The sequence below is a fragment of the Molossus molossus genome, unplaced genomic scaffold (genome assembly GCF_014108415.1).
Source record: "Molossus molossus isolate mMolMol1 unplaced genomic scaffold, mMolMol1.p scaffold_m16_p_11, whole genome shotgun sequence".
Classification (NCBI taxonomy): Eukaryota; Metazoa; Chordata; class Mammalia; order Chiroptera; family Molossidae; genus Molossus; species Molossus molossus.
The window spans coordinates 35,282,946-35,308,186 of record NW_023425346.1 but is presented as its reverse complement, the minus strand read 5'-3'; the positions used below and the strand labels follow the sequence as shown (position 1 = coordinate 35,308,186).

General features: G+C 44.1%; 1 protein-coding gene and 1 pseudogene across 4 annotated transcripts in view; both read right to left on the bottom strand.

Moving 5' to 3' along the window:
* The window catches only part of FMNL2 (formin like 2), a 315,926-nt gene extending 290,918 nt beyond the window's left edge, over positions 1–25,008 (bottom strand). For 3 of the 4 annotated variants that reach the window (XM_036254613.1, XM_036254611.1, XM_036254612.1), the window contains exon 1: positions 24,460–24,692. In XM_036254613.1, coding sequence (XP_036110506.1) covers positions 24,460–24,576 — 117 coding nt within the window. In that variant the 5' untranslated portion in view covers positions 24,577–24,692. Of the gene's footprint in view, positions 1–24,459 lie in introns of all 4 variants that reach the window. The other variant, XM_036254610.1, reaches the window with a different exon arrangement.
* LOC118625557 lies at positions 4,961–5,323 on the bottom strand (annotated as a pseudogene).
* Positions 25,009–25,241: the final 233 nt, after the last annotated feature.

Sequence of the window (25,241 nt, the reverse complement as noted above, 5' to 3'; positions counted from 1 at the left end):
TTGCCCTGGCCAGTTTGGCTCAGCAGTTAGAGCCATGATTCCTGGACCAAAGAGTGGCATGTCCAATTCCAGCCAAGGAGGTTCAGTTGCAACCTCAGCTGCAGTTCATCCCCCAGCCCTGGTCCAGACGGTGAGGGAAGCAACCAGTCAATGTGTCTCTCACATCAATGTTTCTCTCCCTCTCTTTCTGCCTCTCTCTTACCCTCCCACTCTATCTGAAGATAAATGGAAAAATATCCTTGGGTGAGGATTTAAAAAAATACAAAATAAAATTTAAATAAAGAAAGAAACAATGTTAACATCAATAACTTACTATAAGCAAGCTGGTCAATAAAGGATTTCCTAATGTCGGAATAGGCTCAAGCTCAGACACCATTAATCATAATTACTGATTAAGGATGATTATAATTATGATTCTAAAGCACCACAGGATACTCAGTACCTTCAGTGTCACCAAAAATGAGTAAACCACCAAACAGACTTCATCAGAAGAGACACTCAAGTCCCTTCCAGTCCAATTTTCTTGTCTAGAAAATACCCAATGACTGCGGTCAGAATTAAACCCCTTCACAAGTTGGCTCATCTTACCGAACGAGAAGGAAAAGGAAGCCCAGGAAAGAAAGTGATGTAAAGGTTACAGAAACAATTGATGACAAAGTTAAAAGCCAAATCTAATTCTCCTAATGCCCGTTTAATTTTCACCACTCTGAGCTGCCTCTTTAAACTGTATTCAGCATCATCCTAAGGAAAGATTCAGAATGTGTGCCAAGACTCTGCTCCAAGGGTATTCATCTTGGTAAACTTAAGGGACACACTCAGAGAGAAACAGGGAAAGACCATACTGAGACTCAAACAATAGGAACTAGTTAAATAAACTGTGAAACGCCCATCAATGTAACAGTTTACAAGCACTCGGAAATTCTAATTAAAGATAAGATGTTCATGACATGGATGCACACAGGAAAACAAACCATACTGGAAGAGTATCCATACCAAAATAGTTAACAGTGCTTATCTCTGGGCAATGGAATGAGAAATGTTTATATTTTCTGTTTCTAAACTGCATTTTCTAATTAATCTTCCACAATGAGAGCATATCTGAATTAGAAACAATAGCTTTTAAATACGTTTAGCATCCGCCTTGAGGAAAATTGTTATATTTGATAACATTAAAAGTAACAAGACTTTGAAATGGAGCGTAATTCCTCTTTCTGTGTTATTATGTATAAAAGAAATTCCCTCTACCAAAGCTCTTTGCTGGACTTATCCCACATCAATGCTCTGAGATGGTAAGAACATCTTTATTTATTTATTCCCATTTACAGATGGTGAAGTTAAAATACAGGCGATCATGCCCTGGCCGGTTTGGTTCAGCGGTTAGAGCGTCGGCCTGCGGTCCGGAGAGACCCGGGTTCGGTTCCCGCTAAGGGCACGTACTTTGGTTGCAGTTTGTCCCCGGCCCTGGTTGGTCGTGTGGGTGGCAGCCACTCGATGTGTCCCTTCACGTCGATGTTTCTCTCTCTCTCTCTCCCTTCCTCTCTCTCCCTCCCACTCTATCTGTACAAAAAATGGAAAAATATCCTCGGGTGAGGATAAAAAAAAAAAAAAAAAAAAAATACAGGCGATCTTAAGGATGTGGCTGGCACAGATGGGATTAAAGCCCCTGGTTTAAGTCATTCCAGCCCTCACGGTTAAACTGAAAATCAGAAACATAAACCCAGGAAAAGGAATGAGTTTTTCAGAATGGTGCTACTTTGTCAAGTATTCAGGCCTCACCAATACAGAAAATTTAGGTGCATAGAAGCAAAATATCAAACCACCTTCCACTGTGACAATATTTTATTATTGAAGTCTAAAGGAGATCCAGATTGAAACAAGGCATAATAAATGAGGACCATTACCTATAAAATTATCAGAAAATTAAAGTATACTTGAAACAAAGCAAAATGCCTAGAAATCACCCACAATATAGAACAGATGCCCCAAATGGCTACCTTGTTATTTTGGCTTCTCATTTTTTTTTTTTTTAATGTAAGCATTTCATTGAGTAAAATTAAGTTAAAGACATCAAGTTAAATCTCAAACAAAATTTTGCTTTGTGTTATTATCTAGATTCCCACCACATGTGCAAAACTCAGGAAATGCAAAGAATAAAAAAAATGTTTACTTTGCAAGTATATTTTCCAGATAAATATTTTCCTATTGGAAAAAAAATGAGGCTGTAGATCTAAATATATAAACATACCTGCTACAATTAAGCCCTCTTCTCAATATCTTTGACTCTTAATTCTTCTCCAAAGATGATTATGCAGGCAAAGAATTTATAGAGCAAATGTTTCCAATCTTAGCATAACCACAAGGAATAGACATTGCAACTCATGAGAGACCTAAGGAACAGTCTGATGATCAAACCTAAAGAGTAAACAATTTCTTCGATGTGGACTTGATGAGCTAAGGAGTTTAAAGAATCTCTGACCAGGTTGCTTCAATAGGGATTGTAAACAATTTCTGAAATGTAATTATATAACGCATCTTTGTCCTCTAAAATAAGATGACTAGATTTTAAAAGAAAAGAATGGTGTCCTGGCCTGTTTGGCTCAGCAAGTAGAGCGTTGCCCCATGGACCAAAGGGTTATAAATTTGATTCCGGTCAAGGGCACGTACGTGGGTTGCATGTTCAATCCCTGGTCCCAGTCAGGGTCTTACGATGTGTCTCTCACATCTCTCTTTCTCCCTCCCTCCTTCATTCCCTCTCCTACTGTCCCTAAAAAGATCAATGGAAAAATATCCTCAGGTGAGGATTAACAACAACAACAAAAAGAATAGAATGGTAGAGAAATGGAATGCAATTCGCTTAGTATTGTTTTATGAAAACTTGCTTTGTTTTTCATTGAATTGATAGAACTTGTATATATATTGGATGGTGAATGTAAAACATATTTTCGCATAGGCTGCAGTCAAGAGTTTGAAGGACACTGATTCAAAAAATAATCTTAATTCTTTCAGAGTAGGCCGTGAATATTTCCTTTCAGAGTATAGGTCGTTTGTTAATAAAGAAAAAGGTTACTGATTCTAAGAAACGAGGCAGCACTTATTGTCATTCATCTGACCATGAAAATCTCAGAGATGTCACTCACCTGAGTAGGAACAAGTACGTTATCTCTGAAGAACAAGAGCACTACTGGTGGCTCACAGTCCCCCATTATTATGCTTTAGTTGCAGTTTCTCCTTTCTGATGATGAGAAATGAACAAAAACAGCACATTCCATTTCAATAAGCAGTCCTGTGGGTTCACAGCCTGCAGCTTGTTATTACTGGATGTCACCTTCCTACGAGATATCGACTTGATCTCCATATCTGCTCCATCTTCACCGAGAGTGCAGCGAAGCTGAAAGTGTGCTATGAGTGTGCTATGAAGTCAGTGCCTAGTTCAAATCCAGCTCAACCACTTCCTAAGGAAATGACTAAAATTCCACGGGACTGTTCTGAGAAATACAAACAGAGCCTTCACACAGTACTTGGCCTTTAGAAAGCCCTCAAAAGCTGTCAAGATTATTAACACAACTCTCATAGATGTAGCGAGATCCTCATCTGAGCAAATAAACGAGGACAGACAGAACACACAGATATTCCCCTTCTTCCAAAGCGACCCAATGGCTTTGTAAATGGTGATGAAAGCAGCTGGACATTAAGAATTGTTCCCACCAAAATCAAAGATGAATTGGGTCATCCACACTGAAGCCAAGATGGTCCCCTGCATGTCCTCCCTCACCACTGCCCCTGGTTCAAGAAAACAGAACAAAGCAACTCCACGCTTCCTTCCTGCTACAAGACACCCCAACTCCCCTGAATTATGTCCGTATGTTACATGAAGACAGACAGACTACTTTGAGGTCATGGCTACATGGAAGAAATTAAGCGGCGAACTGAGAGAGGCACATAGAGCACAAGGGTTAAAACTGGGAGATCAGGCATCAGGGAACCTGATGAAACCCTGACTATATCCTTTACTAATGGTGTGAATTTAGACAAGTTGCTCAATCTCTCAGCACCTGTTTCCTCTTCAGTAAAACTGGATGAATAACAGTATTTCTCTTCTTAGGCTATTACTAAAATTAAATGCAATAAAACATGTCCAGTCCAGCACAAGGAAAAGACAATAAATATTAGCTGCTAATATTACAGTAAGCATTCTCCAAACAATCGCAATCTCTACTCATCTCACTCAGAGATAAGTTCAAATAGATGGCAACTAGTTGTTTTTTTTTTTAAATTTGTTTTATGTTTCTAAATGTTATCATTGGATATATATAGTCAACTCCTGGATGATAACTCTCTGCTATTATTCATAATCTCTAGCACCAGGTAGGTGCTAAAAAATATTTGTTAATTCTCTGATACATGGACACTGAGTAGACAAGGGGGGAGTGTGAATTATACTAACATCAACTACATCAAGGGAAAATAACCACTTTAGAGAGCATTTCAATGCTAGTCACTCAAGTTGAAGATGGGCATACCCAGGAGGACACTGCCATTGAATTTCTATGTATATAACCTTAAGACACTTACATCTGTGCATCAGGTGACATACACAAGGGTTATAATTATAACATTACCTGTAATAACAAATTGTAGCTAACTTTAAATGTCCATCAATAGGAAAAGAGAGAGCTGATTCCCATTATTCATAGTGCTCATGTTCTAGAAAGTCACAGCAAACGCCGAGTCAGCAAATACTGAACACCTGCTCCTAAGGGGAAATACAGAAACAGGTTTCCGCGTCTCTGGTCACTTCAACCCATAACACTGTGTTATGTGTGTTTTTGTTTAAAGATACCTTATGTAATATATATTGGTTTTTCTTTGTTTTTGTTTTTAGGAGGAACCAAAGCAATGGATAGTCTTCATCAGAAACAAGGAACTTTGCAGCACGTCTTGAGGAAGTTAGTGCAGGGGCTCAGTGGGGCACCAGCTTATAATGGGCTCCACAGTTAGGGCACCACTGGGTCTCGCCTTTGTGCAGCCAGAGCCAGATGACAGCACTGCTGTCCTCTTCACAGATCCTTGTTGGTGATAGAAGGGACTAAATTAGGGTCTCCTTGGTGCCTGACGCTGCCTTTGGGGCTAGCATATTGTATGGATCCAGTCCCCTCCGCACAGCCAACATGACCTCCCGCTCCAGCCCAGTCGCCTGGTCATCATCAGTAGAAACACCACCTCCAGAGGCCATGGAGCGCACCACGGACACCCCTTTGGGACCACAGACCCTTGGGACCTGTGCAACCAACACTCCAGTTCCGCGAAGTAACCGTGAAGCCATCACGCCTGCTACAACTGCTGCAATATATACTGTTGATTCATTAACACTGACCTCACAGCAGAGAGCTCTCTAACTCAGGCCCATATAAAACTACCTACTAACACTTGTCTTTTCTCCATAAGGCACAGTTCAGTCTTCTGACACTTGGGATCACTACACAGCACTTCAGCACTACATTTGGAGGCCATTACAGTGATACCTCGGTTCTCGAACATAATTCGTTCCAGGAGGACGGTCGAGAACCGAATTGTTCGAGAACCGAAGCAATGAAACCCAATAGGAAAAAGTGACTCCACAAAACGTGACTCTCTCTGCACTCACACTGATGACGCAGGCAAGGCGCGCTGGGCCGAATGAACACCATTCGGCTCAACTCGGCTCATCTCGGAAGTTCGAGTTCCAAATATTTGTTCGGATTCCGAGACAAAAGTTTCTCGAATCTCCATTTGGTCGAAAACCGAGGCGTTCGAGAACCGAGGTATCACTTATATGGAGCAAAATCACCAACCAAAAGCACAAAAATATGAAAAGCATGGCACTACAGACAATGCAAAAAGTTACCTGTTTACAGTGAGAGAGCTGAAAAAGGGAGGCAGGGTGTCACCTTGATGAACCTCAGCTGGGAAACTGCTCAGCGGGTGCCTCAAATGTCTCATCACTCTGTGACCCACAAAGACACTGCAAGGACTCACTTTTGGAAAACAAATAAATTGTATCCACTAGGCAAATTTGCAAATCCAGACTCCGGGACTAATGAGGACCAACTGTTAATAATTTATGGTTCATTCATTGAGGAATATGATTTAAAAGTGAAATGACCTAAAGCTACATGCATCAACATGAAATATTTCTCAAACCAAATGCGTAGTCAGAAGTACACGAGGGTTATGAGACCAGTTCTATAAAATCAAGCAACTGTGCGTTCTCTCTGCCAAATGTGTTGTAGGAATGACATGCAGGACAGTTTTCTTCAGAAGGGAGAAGGGAGGAAAGGAGGCAAGAGAAGCTTGAACGTATCTGTAACATTTTATTTCTTTAGGTGGGTAGGTGGGTATTTTAACCAACTATTCTGTAATGTTGACACTGTCTCATTACGAACATATCCTTTAGAAATGTTGCTCATATTGAAGTACATGTGCTGCAAAGCAGGGGTGCACTTTACAGCAGTGACCTGCCTGAAAGGAGATTTCTGCATGACGTTCTAGCACATATTTGGAGCAGTGATGCAAGCCATTTACCAGCACGCTAGACTACAACGATTCCAAGGGTCTGTTTGCACAGAAGGATGCCTGTAAGAGAGATGAAAAGGAGAGAGACAAAGGGTCAGATTTTTATTTCTCGATACACCCTGTGTCTCTGCTGCTCCTTTGAAGTGCATGGGAGTTTCTTCCCAGAAGGACTACACACAGTACAGGGTGGAGCGATCCCAAAGCAAGCTTAGTCACCGGGACATCATGAAAATAACCTTAAGCCCTAAAAGAATGATTCCTCGGGTAGGGAAGAGTGTTTTGGAAGGAAAACTCTTGAATGAAAACATAGCCAAAGACCAGGATGACCCACCAGGCCTTTTCATTGGGATCAAGCAGTGGTTTTCTTGGGGCGATGAAACAGACATTTGAACTCCCCAATTTGTTTCTGCTCAAGAAAAGAAAGAAATGTTTGCGACGCTCTTCTTCTTCATTTCTAATTCTCCTCTGTTCCCTTTTGGCAGTTACCATCATGGGCATTAGGGTCAAGTCTAGCACCCCGACAAAAATACCAACACTGCGATTGATGTGTGATTCAAAAAAGCTGTCAAAGTGGATACTCCGAAAGGAATGAGTCACGCGGCTGGGCCGGATGTGCTAATATTTTTGTACTGAGTTATAATCCTTTTCATCTGGACCTTCTTAAAGTAGGCTTATTACTTCCTTTCATGCAATTCTAAGCTGACTAAAGGCTGCAATAAATGCCACTAGAAGCCTGACAGATTGGGTTCAGACCTTCATTACTAAAATCCAAAAATTAATGCTATTTGATACGGAAATAGGGCGCACAGCCTCAGCCCACGAGATTTTAGGGCCCTCAAGGGTCTGAGAACACAGAATTTTATTTCATAGTAGTCTGGAAGTTCTAGCAAACATTCTTTTAGCTCAGTAATTTTAAAAAGTAGAATGCCACTCTAAAATTTATCAGCCGAGAGAAAAAAGACCAACCTTCCTCACTAGGAAATAAGAAAGAAATGTATGTAAAAAGCATTTTCAAAAAATCCAAGGCTCTCATTTCTGGATGGTGATCGTGTATTGATTTGGACTGGCCTGTTTCATCAGCATAGCTCTGTCTGATTCAGCAAGATGGACTGTGTAGGACATAACCCAAATACATGAATAAAAAACCTTCAGTGGGGCCCTGGCCGGTTTGGCTCAGCGGTTAGAGCGTCAGCCTGCGGTCCGGAGAGACCTGGGTTCGGTTCCCGCTAAGGGCACGTACCTTGGTTGCAGTTTGTCCCCAGCCCTGGTTGGGTCGTGTGGGTGGCAACCACTCAATGTGTTGCTTTCATGTCGATGTTTCTCTCTCTCTCTCTCCCTCTATCTGAACAAAATATCGAAAAATGTCCTCGAGTGAGGATCAGTGGGCACTGGCCATCGTGCTCAGTGGTTAGAGCGCTGGCCCATGCATTGGAGGGTCATAGGTTCAATCCCTGGTCCCCCGGTCCCAGTAAGGGCATGTGCAGGGAGCAACCAATCGATGTTTCTCTCTCATATTGATGTTTCTTTCTCTCCCTCTCCCTCCCTTCCACTCTTAAAAAATCAATGGAAAAAATAAAAAATATCCTCTGGTGAGGATTAACAAAAATAAATAAAAACCTTGTGGGAGAGCCCTGGCCAGTTTGATTCAGTGGTTAGAGCATTGGCCTTCAGACCAAAGAGTCTCGGGTTCAATTCCAGTCAAGAGCACGTACCTCAGTTGTGGTTTGGTCCCGGGCCCTGGTAGAGGTCATGGGGGAGGCAACCAGTCCATGTGTTTCTCTCACGTCAATGTGTCCCTCTTGCTTCGATGTTTCTTTCTCTCTCTCTCTCCTCCTCCCTCCCTCCCTCATTCCCTCCCACTCTATCTGAAGATAAATGGAAAAGTATCCTGGGTGAGGATTTAAAAAACAAAACCTCTGGGGGAAAAAAATAGAGCAAGGAGTTATGGGGGGATGCAACCTGTAATGACTTGTTACTTTGTTTCCTAGATCAAGTCAGATGGCATTATATTCTTCATTTGAGACAAGGATGAAGCTTTTATTAAACAATGTTCTTATCTCAATCAAATTAAATAGAAGGCCATCTACACACAAATTATACAAATGCTTTTTTTTTTTTTTTTTTGCCACTACTGGAATTCAGAATAAAGTCCAAATGACTCCTCTACCCTAGAATGGAGCTGGAGCCAAACAAAACTTCAACAGCAGTTTCGTCAAGGCTCAGATGGTCATGACCTGAATGTATTTTCTCATGTGAACTAGCTGCTTAGGGGTCACAGTCACACTGTTGTACACTGCATGGTGGTTATCTGCTCCAATTAGGAAAATGTGAACACGTCCATCAGGCTCTGAAACAGAACAGTCCAATGCCCTGAAACACCCGGCTCTGCTTCCTAGACAGCACGAAATACACAGGGGTGAAGATAAAATGTCCAAGTAGAGGCTACATACAATGGACTAGAGCTTTGAAAACGTTTGTGTATGAAAGAAGGTCTTTAAGTGCATTCTTTTTTTCTTTTTTTTTTAATGAGTAGGAGGGAGAGAGAGAGAGAAACATCCACATGAGAGGGATACTTCGACTGGTTGCTGCCTCCCATGCAACCCTGACCAGGGCTGAGGATGAACTGCAACCAAGGTACATGCCCTTGACCGGAATCGAACCCACGACTCATTGGTCAATGGGTCGACACTCTACCACTGAGCCAAACTGGCCAGGGCACTCTTAAGGTGAGAGCAGCAAGCGTATGCCACCAGCAGTTCAATTCTAGTGCCTTTACATTCAGGCAGAGGATTTAACTGAAGAGTCCACACCTGAGCCCCTAAAGCCAATGCTTTACTAAAGGCAAATAAAAAGTGCAAAATGATCAGAACTACCATCTTTTGTGACTGTACTAGGCAACAGCATTTAATGTTCCCAACAACCCAAAGAGGTAGCTCTTGAACTCTCATGACAGGCACAGCTACTCAGGCTTAGAAAGATCACTCAACTGGTTAGCAACAAACTCCTTATTCAAACTCAGGTCTAATTCCAAAGCTTGTGCTCATAAACAAGCATTTTTTTAAACTAAACCTTTTTTAAAAATAGTTCAACTAAGTGCTCATTCTGGGTCCCAAATTCCAAAGCCACCTTGCAATACGCTTCGTGGAGAAGGCTGCCAGCTCTCCAGCAGAGTGCGTGCAGCAGACATTCCTTCACTTAGCTTCTGATGCACACAGCCCAGGAGTGGGCCTCAGTCCGCTCCTCTGTGGGGCAGAGCGCTCTGCACCGGAACAAGCAGTACTTGTTACCAGATTCTTCCAAGTGGTCTGCGAAGGCACACTTACACGCACACCTGAATCTTTAAGCATTCGGGCAGAGCAGAATTCATTTCATCTGTACTTTATGAATTACAACTTTCAGCCAAATGTATTGACTTGTCTAGATTTATCAGGTTAACCTAACATGTGACACCACTTTAACCTTAATATGCTCTTCCATAGTATAATATACACACAGCACATACATATGATAAATGCCTTTTAAAACCCCATTATTTTCATTGGAATGCCTGTCTCTTCCACTAGTCCGTTAACTCCTCAAAGGTAGAGATGACACTTGATTCACCTTTGTGTCCCAACATCTTCACAGTCCCTGGCTTGGAACAAACACCCAAACAAAACATCTGTTGAACAAATGAAAGGGAATACATGGAATTTCTTAACTAAAAATAAGCAAGGCCCAACATACAGCCTAATATAAGATAATAACAATTGTTCTCTCACAAGGGAGTCCAAGTCTATGGGTTATCACTGAGGGCTGATCAAAAGGTTTATTACACAGCCTTCAAGCTGTAACAACACAGCCATTTTACTGGGAACGTTTCAAAAAACAAAGGTTCAGAGATAGTTGTCTGAAAGAGAGCCTTCAGAAAGCGTTCAGAGGACAACTGTTACTAGAAAAAAGCCAAATTGATCACAAGCTTATTTGGCCTTTACTATTTCAACAGTGAATAGAGGCTTATTCATCCAGTTCTTACTTTATCCTTTTTGTGTGTGTTTTTTTTGTTGTTGTTGTTGTTTTTAAAGAATATATAGTTGCACTCGGCCGGTGTGGCTCAGTGGCTGAGCATAGACCCATGCACCAAGAGGTCACAGGTTTGACTCCTGGTCAGGGCACATGCCCAGGTTGTGGGCCAAATCCCCAATGTAGGGCATGCAGGGGGTAGCCAATCGATGTTCTTTCTCATCAGTGTTTCCACCTCTCTCTCCCTTTCCCTTCCTCTCTAAAATCAATAAAGAAAAAAAATTAAGAATATAGAGTTGCTGCAGTTCCAGGCACATATCAACAAAATTAATACAGATTGAAAAGACATTGTGCTTACCCTCACGGGCTTTCAACCATGACATTTACATTAATCACGATTATATTTCATAAATGAGACTCGAAGCAGTATGTTAGGAACACAGCTTTAGTTAGAGTCAACAAAGTTGATTTTCAACTCCAACTCCTACTGGAAACAGTATGCCCTCAGGCAAGTCCCTTCACAATTCTAAACCCGAGTTTTTCATATATGGAGGTGATATGTACCTTTCAGGTGTCCTGAGCTACCTTTCAAGTTTACTGAAGTGGTTAAAGAAATGCACAGTAACTGACTACATTGTTATTATTTCTGTACATGCATCAAACCCACATTTAAGTTGAGGGCTACCTTCAAATCTTCACAAGTCCACTCGTGTATTTATTTAAAGGTTTAATGTGATCGTGAATGGAGGAAACCTAAGCAAGATGTTAGACGCTCCACCGTTTTCCAGCCAGGCCCAGAGAGCTGCCAGTCAAAGACAGGATGGTCTGAGTGCCCACAGCTGCCCATAGGCTTTTCTGTTGTGGCTTCTCCTTCAGTCAAACTCGGAGGTTCTCAAACTTTAACCTGCATAAGGATTTCGAGGGTCATATATCCCAAACTGCCCTTACTGTACCTTTCTGTGCAACTTATGGAATTGTAGGGACCATTTTAACTATACACTATTATTTTTAACCTCAGAATAAAAACCTCTTGTATGACCTTAAAGTAAAATAATTTTTTCTTTGAAAAAAAAAATCTGAGCAACAAGTGAATAACAAGTTACAGTAAAAAAAAAAAAAAAAGTCTTTCTACTTGCCTGACCCAGGTCAACCTCTGGCTTCAAACACATAAAATGGGCCATTCCAAGTACAGGCCTTCAGAGTGCGTTTACTTAGAGGGCACTGGTCACCATAATCAAATCCCCCATTCTCAAACTATAGTCCCATGGGTTCAGAACAGTGACAAAATGGCAGCGATCATATCACTTGAATTTAACAAGTGGCAGAACTGGGACTGCACAAAGCCACTTAGAAGAAACGTCTCTGTGACGACAAAGGAAAGACTCCGCGCCTCCACCTTGAGGTTTCCCCACAGGTGAGGTCTGAAGCCAACTGGGCTAGGTAGGTACACTGCATGCGCTGTTCCCTTCATTTGCTCCCAGCTCAGTGGCCCCCATTCAGAGCCAGCAGGAGGAGAACAAATGGATACTCAACTGCTTGAGGGCTCCTACCTGATCTCCACGTACTGGCTGCCTAGTCCCCATCATTCCGATCTGAAACAAGAGGGCACCACCTCACATGATCCTAGCATCTTCTCATAGCTCTCTACAGCACCAGAACAGATCTCAGGTCTGCCTATATATCTGTGCCCCTGTTCAGGTCTGGCTCCTCCACTCCCCTCCCCCAGCACTAGATGGGAAACGCCTCAAGGGCAGATGGCTGGTCCTCCTCATGCAGCACTGCATCCTCCGGTGCCTACAACACTGCCTGGCACACAGTAAGGGCTCAGTAAGTATTTCTGGACTCGCATATTAAAGCAGAAGCTCTCTGAAGCAGTGCCAAGCAAGCAAAACTGCACAATGCAAAACACAGAGGATAGTCTAGCAGCAGCTGGGACCAAGCTGGCATCTTTCCACTTCCTATTCCAAGGAAACATTCTATGAAAACTTAAAATCTAGAAATGCTACCTTCCTTCTGAACCCTTGGAACTTAGTATACTATCTACAACTATACTGATGCTGGACTCACACCAAGTATTGTTAGTGTGTGAGTCAATGAATGTAGTCCAGAGAGTAGACGAAGAATGAGAACAAGAGGCATACATTTAACGACATCTTATAGCTAACTCAGAAAATATACACAGTGTAGTACAGTAGAAAGAAGGGGGTTCTCTATCAGACAGGCCTGGATTCAAACCCTGACTATCACTTGGTAGGGGCCACTGTATTACACTAAGCCCCGTTGTCTCACTAGGAAAAGGAAGGTACTAGCTCCCTCCAAGGGTTGCCGGGAGCATCCGAGATAATGCTTATAAGGAACAGAACAGAATATGAGTGAGCACATAAATATCACCTCGTTTCACAGTGAAATGCCCCTGGAGTTTTAGTGTGAAATCCTGCAGCTGGATCACAAACCTCACCGCCTTCCTATACTTATAGAACTTCAAGCCACAGACCCTCACGCCCTGTTTGCCTCATTTATCAAGAACTCTCAGACTCAGAGAAGGCCCTTTGACAGCACTTTGTAAATAGCAAAGCACTGAAATGCCTAAACAAGGAATGCTGCTCACTTAACCCGCCTCAGTCCTAATTTAAAAGAAAGTGTCACGAAGGACATTTTTTGTTAAAAAAAAAAAAAAAAGCCCTGTGCTACTGCTCACTGATGTCAGTACATCATGACTCACCCATCTGGCTTAGTGACATGAAAAACTACTGATTTTCCTTGGCCATTTCAACTGCCCTATTCCCCCTAATTCACCAATTTCCTGAAAGGGGTCAGGTGAAGTATGACCCCAACTTATTACCACTGAACACTTATCATTCTTAGGCATTTACTATAGTCAAGTGGTGTGGGGAATACCAAGATGAGTAAGAATCTGTGACAAAGTTTCATTTCAGCACAAAGGCCAATTATGTGCAATTAACAGTTAGCCCAGTGTGGTCAGTTAAATAGGTTCTCGGAGAGCCATTCAATTCCTGGCCCTGTGTCGGTGGGTACCATTCTCCAACCAGGTCAGCAATTTCCTGCTAAGACCCTCCCCTGGACCGAGCGCTGTGCTGGACCTGTGGGATATAATCCTTGCCTTCCAGGGGCCCACAGTGTGAACTGCCAAATAAAACATGGATATAAACAGATGGCTAAGAATGTAATGAGTGACTACAAAGCCACACATAAAAGCATCCCCTTATTTCACAGTCACACCTCACACAAGGTGAAACTTAATCAAGGGCCTCATGAGTAAGAGAAATAATTCATAGTATTCATACTATAAACAGATAAAAGAGAGGAGAGTTGTTTCTCACCTCCCCCAAGCTGCTGTGGGTCTGACTGCGAGGATAATTGGAAAAGGAGAGATTTCAGAAGAGCCTTGAAGGCTGGGTATGTTCTCCATAAGCAGAAGAATCACTTGAGAAAAGACACACAGAGAAGAAGTGCAGGCCTGTTGCTTTCTGGAGAACGCAAACTCCAAGCCCGGGTCAAGAAGAACTGGTAAAGGAGACGGGTCTGGCCAGACAGTGGAAGGCTGCGGTGAGAGGGCTCGGGGGACACAGAAGTCACAGAGGACAGTATGGAAGGTAGACCATTAACAATAAACATGGCCAAAGCGCCTCTCAAACTGGATCGATGTCTGCAATAACATCACAGGGCTTTGATGGGAAAATTGAACCAGAAGATGAAATTCACCATCTTACACCTTTTAATATTTCAAAAGAAGCATCAAGAAAGATGGCAAAAACAAAAGGTCAGGACTCAGGCTTGAGAGTAAATAAATAAAACTTCTATCTCTCTGCAATCGTATAATTTCAAGTATTCAATGAGGCCCAAACGGCAAATGCTCATTTTCACTGTGGATATTTCTCCCCATTCATACTTTAGGAACATAAATCAAAATGTCCTCTTCTCCATATTACGAAAAACAGATACTATACACATGTAAAAGAAATTCCAGGAGGGTTATCAGTGATGATATAACTAAAAGCAACAGAAAGACACTATAATGTCAATAGCTCCTAATGGTCAGGCCTACTTGGCCTGAGGAAATCTCTCAAAGGAAGTGGTGGAAATGTCATGGTTAGAGTCATTTAGAATCAGACCACAAGGCACAATCCTGTGGTCTTCTCTTCTCCACATACATCTAGTCCCTTGGAAAGTAAGTTCAGGTGAGTGACTATGGCTGGGGAGGTAAGGAGCCAAGTCAAACCATGTTTGAAGAAAAACAGGGAGCCCTGGCTGGTATGGCTCGGTTGGTTGGAGCGTTGTCCCAAAAGGTTGCAGGTTCGATTCCCGGTCAGGGCACATACCCAGGTTTCAGGTCTGATCCCCGGTTGTGGTACATACAGGAGGTAGCTGATTGATGTTTCTCTCCCTTTCCCTCCTCCCTAAGATCAATAAAAATAAATAAAGGGAAACAGATTCTGAATCCTCATCAAGGGGCGGGTTATACCACCATGTTGTTTGTGAAAGTCCACCAAGCTGTAGACTTAATGACATGGGCTCATTTCTCTTTGTATATTATTCTTCAATAAAAAGAGTCACTTAAAGGATGACTAACAGATGATTCTTTATCATCCTAAAGATCAAAAAAGAATTTTTAAATTTCTCCATTATCAACAGAAAAATTCTAGGAAGCCTACCTTGGAATTTCTGATACTTATTGGTCAACAAAAATATAGATGTCTAATGTCAAAGCATCACTCCATTAAATGAGGATTGGGACCTGGTAAATTCAGCTGATACGGAGATTTCTAAACCAAACAAATGCCTTCCAAAAGCCTGCCCCTGAGATTCAAGACTTTTCCTGTGAGAGGACATCAGAGAGACGCAAGCTGAATGGTTCCACAACCCCAGAAGTCACACGGTTCTGCAGGGTCTCTCCAGGTTTGCCTGATTCATTGCCAATAGAATAATGATTTCATATTAAGGCCTGGGGAATCACCAATTTCAACCCTGTAGTGTCCTGGTCCCCAGCCATTTGGACTAAATTGGCTTCCTAGGTTCACTAGGCAGATGTCTTTGGAGATAAACAATCCTAATTTGACAGAATACCCCATTATCACTAAAAAGGCCAAGTTTCCTTGGAATAACCGTAAAGCTGAACATAACTGGGGACCGAAAGGGCCAGAACTGAAACCAACCTGTAAAGCTCGTCATCTGATTCACGGCCTTTGCATTAAGGTTTCCCAGCTTTCGCAAGTAAGACAGTGGGCAGGTCTGCACTCTCCGCGCAAGCCCAGTGCTGTCGTGGTGCAGACCCAACCAAGTCCATCCAGCGTCTGCGACTGGCTCTCCTAGTGCTTCCTCTACACAGAGAACAACATTATTCACTGAAGGCAGATGAGATTATTTTCCATCTTTCTGCCATTGTAAAACAGTCATCATCCTTACCTTCCCCACCAAAATAAAATCCCATTATTCGTCCTTAATATTCCCATTTAAATCCATGCCTTCCCAGGCCCTATTCCCAATTACCAGAAAGTTTTGCTTTTTTTGGTTATTAACTACCTACACTTCCTTGAAAGATTTATTTCTATTTCTAGATGAAAAAGAAACAATAATTGCTTCTACCCTCTCAGTTCAGAAAACCACATATGCTGTCCTCAAACCCCAAACCACAAATGCTGAAGATTATGAGTAAGAGGAATGTGTATTTGCTTATGTTATAGCTATTAAAGGGATAGCCGGAGCCTTGCATTGAAAACAATCAGCTCATTCTTGACCTAGCATCCTATTCATCGTTCTATTCTCCGAGCTAATTGCTTACATAAGCATGCCAATTTGCCTTGATTATAGAATTCTTAATAAACGAATGTTGTTTACATTTCACAAGTGTATTTGAATTTCACTCCAGGAAGGCAAGCTCATCAAGCCTTTGTAAGTGGTAAAACCAGGGATCAAAGCAAAAGGCCTGCATTGAACCAACAAACAATTAGACTGAAGAAGAGAGACCTAAGCAAAAATGCAATTGATTTATTGAGTTTTCTAGCCCAGAAGTACACCTCAGAGTCACTGTTCACTCTTTAGTTATAACGTATAGAACTTTCTCTGCAAGTTTCCATTATAATTATTTGATGTTCTTTCTTAAATAGTTTAATAAGTCTCTCTAACATTCAATGGGCTTCGATCCATTTCTTCTAGATTTCTCACCTTGGTGGTTTTGATTGAATCAAACAGCTTTGAGAGTTCTGTTGTTTATGGCCACTTTGCCTAATTTCTTCAAATTTTCTGGTACCTCTTAAACGAGTCCTTTTCTACTTCACTCATTGGCTTTTTTCACTGCGGTTTTAACATTTGTTTGGTGTTTGGGGGGAGAAGAAAAGGGGAAGACCCAACTCCTCTAGTACAGTGTCACTCAACCAAGGCTGCACATGGGAGCTCCTAAGGAGCTCGTAAAATTCCTGATGCTCAGGTCATACTGCAGACAAACTTATCGGAGTCTCCGGGAGTGGGACCCAGGCATCCCTTACTTCTTGAGGCTCCCAGGTGTGTCGACAGGTAGTCACATTTAAGAACCATTGCTTTAGCCCTGGCCAGTTTGGCTCAGCGGTTAGAGCGTCGGCCTGCGGTCCTGAGAGACCCGGGTTCGGTTCCCACTAAGGGCACATACCTCGGTTGCGGTTTGTCCCCGGCCCTGGTTGGTCGTGCGGGTGGCAGCCACTCGATGTGTCCCTTCACGTCGATGTTTCTCTCTCTCTCTCTCTCCCTTCCTCTCTCTCCCTCCCACTCTATCTGTGCAAAAAAATGGAAAAATATCCTCGGGTGAGGATAAAAAAAAAAAGAACCATTGCTTTAGCTTGTCAATCTGTTCATCATCCTACCTTAAATAAAGTGTTTAGTCAAACTTCTATGAGGGTGTGGGGGAGGGAGGAGAGAACAGGAATAAGTCAGTTTCCTGAGCAAATCCTCAACTCAAGGCAGGACCTGAGATAGATAAGGTATGTTACCTTCAGGCACCAGTCACAGGACCAAAAATGTGAAGAATTTGACCCCTTTCCCAAAGCCAACAAGTTTTTAGTATAAAGCAAGCCATGGCACCTTCTGCCACACAGAAGTCAGGCAAGGAGATTACCCCTGGAGAGAGCAGCGTCTAAACACCTCAAACCTTTCAGCTTCTGTGGCAACGGGCACAGGGGTTTATAAATGCAACAAAGCTTCTTTAGCAAAGAAGGTGGACTAAGGTTGCATACAAAATAAGTGTCACTAAAGTCCGTTTCACACCACACAAGAACACTGAACATGTGATGAGGAGGAATACCTTTGGTATGTCCTAGAAACTATGAAAAGTTTGTGATAAGAGGCCTACCTGTGAGTTGTGATGCCAACAGTCATGTTTGTTTTTTAAGATTATAAAAACAAAGTACACATCAAATACCATTACACCTTCAAGTAGGAATGTGGTCTTTCCCAAGTAAGGGATGCCCAGAAACTTAGCCCACAGCTGTGGGCCTTGCTGAATCACAGTCCATGAGGCAGTTTTCCAGCCTACCAGCTCTTCTCTAGAGGTTGCTTCCCAGTTATATCTGTTAGAAGCGGCATAGTCCTTGGTGTTATGCTGGAAGAAAGGGCTCTGAAGAAGAGAATGGGGTGACTGGGGAGGGGAGATCACCCCTGCAGTATGAACAGACACCATCTTCAAACAAAGACCAGAGATGAGATATCTCTGCAGCCAGTGTTAAAGTAGGTGAGAGCTAAGAACATGCATGAAGCCTCTCTACACACACCAGGACCCGTAAGCCTGGGGACATACTCCTTGTGATGGGGGAAGGGGACACATCCCCCACTATCGAGTGGAAGAGCCACTCTACAGGGGGCATCTGCCAAGCAGCTGCACAGCTCGTAACCCACGTGCCTTCCTATGTAATTCCAGTTTGTTCTTTCATTAACTGTTCCTAGGAGGATTTCAGGTACCTGCATCCTCTTGCAAAGGAGAGACCATCACCTGGAATCAGTGCTTCTTCTATCAGCCACTTTTATAACATCTATTACTTGTTTAAACATGAGGGCCAGAGAGCCCACTTCACCTTGTCCTTATTCCCCAAGTCCGAAGTATGAAAAGAAGAGCACGCTTCATTGAGACCAAGCCCTTCAGGCCACAGTTTCTGTAAAGTTGAATGAATTTCCAGAACAAGCTTGAGCCTATACTTACCTTTTTCTTCTATGAGCTGAGGAGGAACCGACAAGACCCTCCCCCCCACTCTCAGGTGCTGTCATTTTTCTAGAATCTGCAGATGGCAGACATCTGAAGGAAGCACCATTCAAGCCAATAACACACTAGCTTTGTCTTGGGTTCAAAAAGATCTTCCAATCAAGCCCTGGCCAGTTTGGCTCAGCATTTAGAGCGTCGGCCTGCGGACCAGAGTAGGCCCAGGTTTGGTTCCCGCTAAGGGCACGTACCTCGGTTGCAGTTTGTCTCTGGCCCTGGTTGGGGTTCTGTGGGTGGCAACCACTCAATGTTTCTCTCTCTCTCTTCCTCCTTCTCTCCCTCCCACTCTATCTCAAGATAAATACAAGTGTGTCCTCGGGTGAGGATAAAAAAAAGATCTTCCAATCATCAGCATTTTTCATACAGCTTCTGTCTGAGCAACTCTCGTGGAGAGCTCACCATTCATTTTTTGGTAACTGTAAACATTAGAATACTTTTCCTTAGGCTTATGAGACATTCAGTCACCGACCCTGGAAATCCTCCTCTCTAGACTGCAAAGCATGCAGCCACACACTTTCTACACAAAAGTTCTTCAACATACGAAGTCACCTAATGGATCACACTATTTTATGTTCTAGAAATTTTACACTTTCAAGTGGCTACAGTTTTTAAAAATCTCATGACTATCCAAACAGTTGTTTCAAATTTTCACAGAGGAGAAAAATCAAGGACCAGAGGAGAGTTTAACCTAATTCTAGAAACTAGATCTACTGCATCACAGGCCAATGCCATTTGCTAAATGAGAGGCCACAAGCAGAAGTAATTCTTATCACTTCAGGATTTAAGGGTATGCATACCTTTTCTCCCCCAGGTTTCACCAGTTTATGCTGCTGCCAGTCTCTCACTAGAGCCAAGCATTTCCATTCAGAGTATAGCCTTCTATCAACTTCTATCCTAGATACCTAAATACATTGGTATTGTGTGGGAAGGGGGCAGTGGAGAATGCACCCAGGTAATGATGATAAGCACAGTCCTAAGCATAAGCATATAGTTCTACTTGTGAGAATAAAACAGCTCAGGGGGTTACTGCCTGGGATGAGACTGCAATGGCTCAAAGTGACAACACTCCACCCCCTACTCACCTGCCTTCTTTCCCACCAGGAGAAAGGATGTGAGAAAACTAACCAGCATGCATCTGATGATGGCCTAACTTCACTGCTTGCTACCCATCCATCTGCTCAGCAGACTCCATGGCAAGAGCTCTCCTTGGAACTGGTTGAAAGGGAACAACACCTTGCAGAGGGAAATAAACTTAAATGGTAAAACTTGACCTTCCTTGTCCCTTTCACAAGTAATTACATTTGGAGTGTTTGCACTGCACTGACAGGCCCAAACTCCCCACCACGGTGGTTCCAGTCGGCCTAGTTGGGAGAAAATGAAGAGTGCACTTTCAGACCAGATCAGCATTTAGCTCCATGCCTGAAAGCAGAACAGTGCAGTGAAGATGCCAAAACGTCTGACAGCTGAAGAGAAACACCAAGCACACCCCACTTTAGTCACAGCGAGGAAATTTCTGCCAACTTTATACAGTTTGAAACTTGCATTTACCAGATTTAGGTGGATCTTTTTTCTTTTTTACAGCTTTACTGCTAGTCCCAGCACCACCACCACCTCCCCCCTCTTTTTTTTTCCTTCCCAGTCCTAGGCCTAAGGAAGTATAATATAATGGGGGGAGGGGATAGAGATCCAAATCTGGGTTATAATCTTAGACTGGCTATTCTACAACCTCGGGTCATTCAGGTAATCTTTGCTGTCTTGGCTATAATGCTGCTGATAGCTGGAGTTACGGTGAAGAGTAAATGAGAACATGTAAGCATAGGGTGTACTCATAGTGAGTACTCAGAAAATGTTCCCACTTCTTCCTACAGCAAAATGACTGCATTCAACCTCAGGGCAAGTGAAAAAAAAAAAAACTTGAAAAGGAAACTGACTCAGCCCTGGTCGGTTTGGCTCAGCGGTTAGAGCATCGGCCTGTGGTCTGGAGAGACCCGGGTTCAGTTCCCATTAAGGGCATGTACCTCGGTTGCAGTTTGTCCCCGGCCCTGGTTGGTCGTGCAGGTGGCAGCCACTCGATGTGTCCCTTTCGTGTCGAGGTTTCTCTCTCTCTCTCTTCCTCTCTCTCCCTCCCACTCTATTTGTACAAAAAATGGAAAAATGTCCTCGGGTGAGGATAAAAAAAAAAAAAAAGGAAACTGACTCAAATTAATCCCATACCAAAGCAGTTCCCTATCCAACATATGAGAATACTGCTGTGAGCCATCACTTCCTAATCTGTCTTTTGTAATCTGTTGGCAGAGCAGCCTGACATCTGATATCCCAGAGATACGCAGCTGGGTTAGAGGGTTTAAAACTATCCTTTCCTCTAAAACTCAAAGAAATCACCCTGAGGACAGCTCTTTGACAAAGGCACTGGGGGACAAACATGACTGCAAGCCCAAAATCAGTGAATATTAAGAGTGTCTAATGTAGAAAGAGGATTCTTGGACAAAGACCATTGGTCATTCACCACACCCAAAATCACCTTCATGGCATCATCTTTGGAAAAAAAGACATGGGAGTGTGAGTGTCTGTTCCCAACAATCAGACAGTGTTTAATATGGAGAGCCACATTGATATTTAATAATAAATGTGTGGGACCCCAAAAATACAGACCAATGTTACCCGTAAAATACGTCAAATATATACACCCTAAAGAAACAAAAGCTGAAGTAGATGATTGTATGTACAATTTGTGAAACACTTTCAAAGAATGCAACAGAAACATCACACACATATGCAAATACACAAAGGCATATCACCTATATGCCTTTATAACAAGGATGCAAATAGTTAAATGTATGTAAGGAGTCAGCAATCTTTTCCCTTAAATGTAAGTTTTTCATTTTTCCTATTAAAAAAACTATTTCTTAAGTTTACCCCTCCATTGGTCTTCATGCAGCAGTCTTTTACTCTCTCCTCTCCTTTCCACTCACACCCACTAATTGTTTTAGATTTGTACAATTTAACTCATATAGACTGAAGGAGGGTTGGGGGGGAGAGACAGCCATTGAATAGGTTTGTTCTCTCAAGTTTTCTAGAAATAGATGGGCTTCTGTCACTTGTTTTTATTTACTCTTCCCCAATGCTTTAAATATGCTAGAGCTTAGGGGTGGGAGGAATTGTTTTCCATGCCTGAAATGGCTCGTTAATTATTGATGTAAGCCATACTTACAATGAGGCACTTGTATAATTTTCTGTACAGTATTACTGTCTGGTTTTCCACCCAAAACACATATGATTTTTATCATAGAGGAAAATAAAACTAGGATCAATAATGCCAAAATCTGTGCCACTGTCTCAGGGTAGATAATGTCTCCACATATATACTTAAAACTACCAATCTAAAATGTGTCCCTCAAGCTTGAACTCCAGAATTAAGTGGTTTAAGCTGATTTCTTAAGCAATTTGTGAAGAAAAGCAGAGTTGGGAGCATCACACACACAACTTCAGAAAACTGACCAGAAATGACCATAACTCTCAACTTTTATCAACCCATAAACATTCCTTTTCATTACTCTTGTAGGTTTTCAAGAGCAGCTGGAACTAAGGGGAGTTACATTCAACACCACATCAATGGGCCCAATGCATCCCTAATAAGAGGGTCCCCAAGCTGAGACGTTCCCAAAAGCTTTGTCTCTTCAAAAAACGTCAGGCTGGTGTTTTTGTTTGTTTGTTTTTTGTTTTGATAGGCTTACAATATTGTAAGCAATTACACAAGGAACCACATCCAGTAATTCTGTGAACAGAATAAAAGTAGCCACAACCACCAACCACTGCCCCAAGAAGCTTATGATGTAGAATCATAAATGTCTACACACTAAATTTGTGACTGCTAGACTTAATAGTAATACAAATCAACCATGTTAATGGCCGAACATTATTTTTCTAAAGATTAATTCATACCATGTGTTATTCATCAGCAGAATAACTGAGAGCTCATGCAAAGCACACTATCCCAGTTGAGCAGAACTTAACTGCATTATTATCATCTGGTTTTTCTGTGTCACTGGCCCTTCCACTTCAAGACCATATACACATGCACACACATACAGCATCACACCATGGATGGAAAGACAGAAAATTCAGAGCTAGAGGTAAGAACCATGTGTCTGATAGAATGAGGATTTTTAATAAAAAGGTTTGTCTCTGGAAAGACAAGTCATGTATGCACCCAGCCTGCTTTGAAAAGTAATTAAGCTTATGCTGTTTCATTTCAGAGTGCCCCATCTTGCACAAGGTGGGAGCAGCTGTGGGAGATCACAGAAGGTTCAAAGCAAAACAGGCAGCCTCATCTATCTCCCGACTGCCACACCAGTTTCCCGGTGGTGTGAAAAAGCGTGTGGCTTCTGTTCTCCCAAACAGCACAAAGCTAACCTGCCATCCAGAACATTACTCCCCATATCAAACCGGGCCTCAAGAAAGAAAGTTTAAATGTCCCAGTGTCCTTTCCCAAGATTGTGAATTACATGCCAAAAACCCGCAGGAAAACGCAAGATGTGGCTGCCTTGAGCACCAGTTCCTCTTGGTTCCCAGCCCTGTAGAGTTTAGAGGTAACTAACTAGGAAAAGGGAAATGCATAAGTAAGTGTAAGGAATAGTAACGCGTCCAATCTTGCCCGGTTCCCTCCCAACATCCCCCTTAAAAGAGTCTAGGACACTAAAAATCAAAGTCTGGGGACCAACTGCAGTAGACTCTCTGGCTGGGGCGAGGGGGAGGCCACCACACCCTCTTGAGCTCACAGCACTGACAAGCACTAGCAGGGAGGGGCCCAGAAACTTAGTCCCAGCAGAAGAGGGAGAAAGAAGGGAGTCTTCAGTCTTGGATTTGAGAAGCTGTAAACCAGAAGCGGATTTCGGAAGGGAGCTGGGGACTTGGCTGGGTACAGGAGTAGAGGGGTCTTCCCGGGAGTCAGAACAGCTCGCAACACGTCCCCGCAAAACATTACGTGTTTTTTGTGGTTTAAGATTTAAGACCAAAAGGAACGCGCTCAGGCGAAGCTTCTCTCTCTCGCCTGGGTTTCAGATGCCCCCTCCTCGCTTAGGGACCAGGGCGCCGCACTGCTGCGGGTTTCCTTCTCTTTCCGCTTCAGGGGCGCTCCCCTCCGCCTCCAAGTAGTTCGCCTTCGCGCAAAGCCCAGCGCACCGCCCGCGGCCGGCCACATGCACCCCTCGGCCCCGGACCAAGCAGGCCTGGGGCTGGGCGCCCGCGCGATGCTCCGCAGGGACGCGGGGTTTGCGGCTTTTTTTTTTTTTTTTTTTTTAACAAAAAGCCTTAGCGGCTTGCTACCCCCTCCTCCCCGGCCCGCACCACCTTTCCTTCATGCCCACGCCGCACCTCCCGGGCACACACGCTGCGAGGTGCCTCTCCCGCCAGACAATGGGCTCAGAGCTGGCCAGGCAGCCCGCACCGAGCCCCCGGCCCCATCCCAAGACCCCAAGAAAGCTGAGCGCGGGGGCCGAAAGGAGGGCGGAGGGAAGTGAGGCTGGGGAGGCCACAATGGGGAAGGTGGGCACCTCCCCTTGGGACAGTAGACTCGTTCCCCACGCGGGGAGAAGGGGAGGGGGTGAGGGTCAGCTGCGCCGCCCGGCCCGGAGCCCCGCGCCAGACCGTCCCCGCCACGAACTCACCAGCACGATGGCAAATCGTTCCTCCAGTTCACCTGGCTCGGGCATCGGCAGCTTCAAAGGCACGTTGTGCGCCCTGAAATCGGTCTGCTGCGAATCCATACTCCCCGCGTTGCCCATGTTGGCTGCACGCCGGGGTCGGGGGCTGCTCCGGGCCCCTAGCGTCCGCGTCGGAAATCAGAACAGCTCCCGGCGACCGGCTCCCGCCCGCTGGCGCGACCTGCCCGGCTCCCCGCCCTCCGCTGCGCCCTGGCGACTGTGCAGCGCGCACCGCTCCCTAGCAGCGCTCCGAGCCGAGCAGCCCCCCGGCCTCCTTCATGCTGCCCGCCGACCCAGCGCGGCCCCGGCCTCTTCTCCTCTGCAGGGGTCGTCAGGGCGCCAGGCGCCTATCTGCATGTTGCTCCGCTGGCACGCCGCTCCCTGCCAGCAATCGTGGACCGCGGGCGCGTGGTTCCTCCGACTCGGTCTCCTACCGGGGCTGCGGCCACCAATGACACTTCCAGCCCAGTGCCGCCGAACACAAGGCTCGCTCCGCGAGCACCTCGAGCAGACAAATGCAGCTCGGCGCTCCCGACACAATGCCCCCTCTCGCCGGCCCCCGCCCCCGGCCCGGCTCCGCCCACTCGCCCCGCGGACTGCCGGGACGCGTAGTTTCGGCCCGAAGTGTCCACACGCCGAAACCACGCCGGCTCCGGAGGGCTCCGCGGAGTTAGGAACGCAGGCAGCAAACGCAGTCTGTACGCCTCTGGGGACAGCTCATGTCACTTTGACCTCCTCCACTCCAA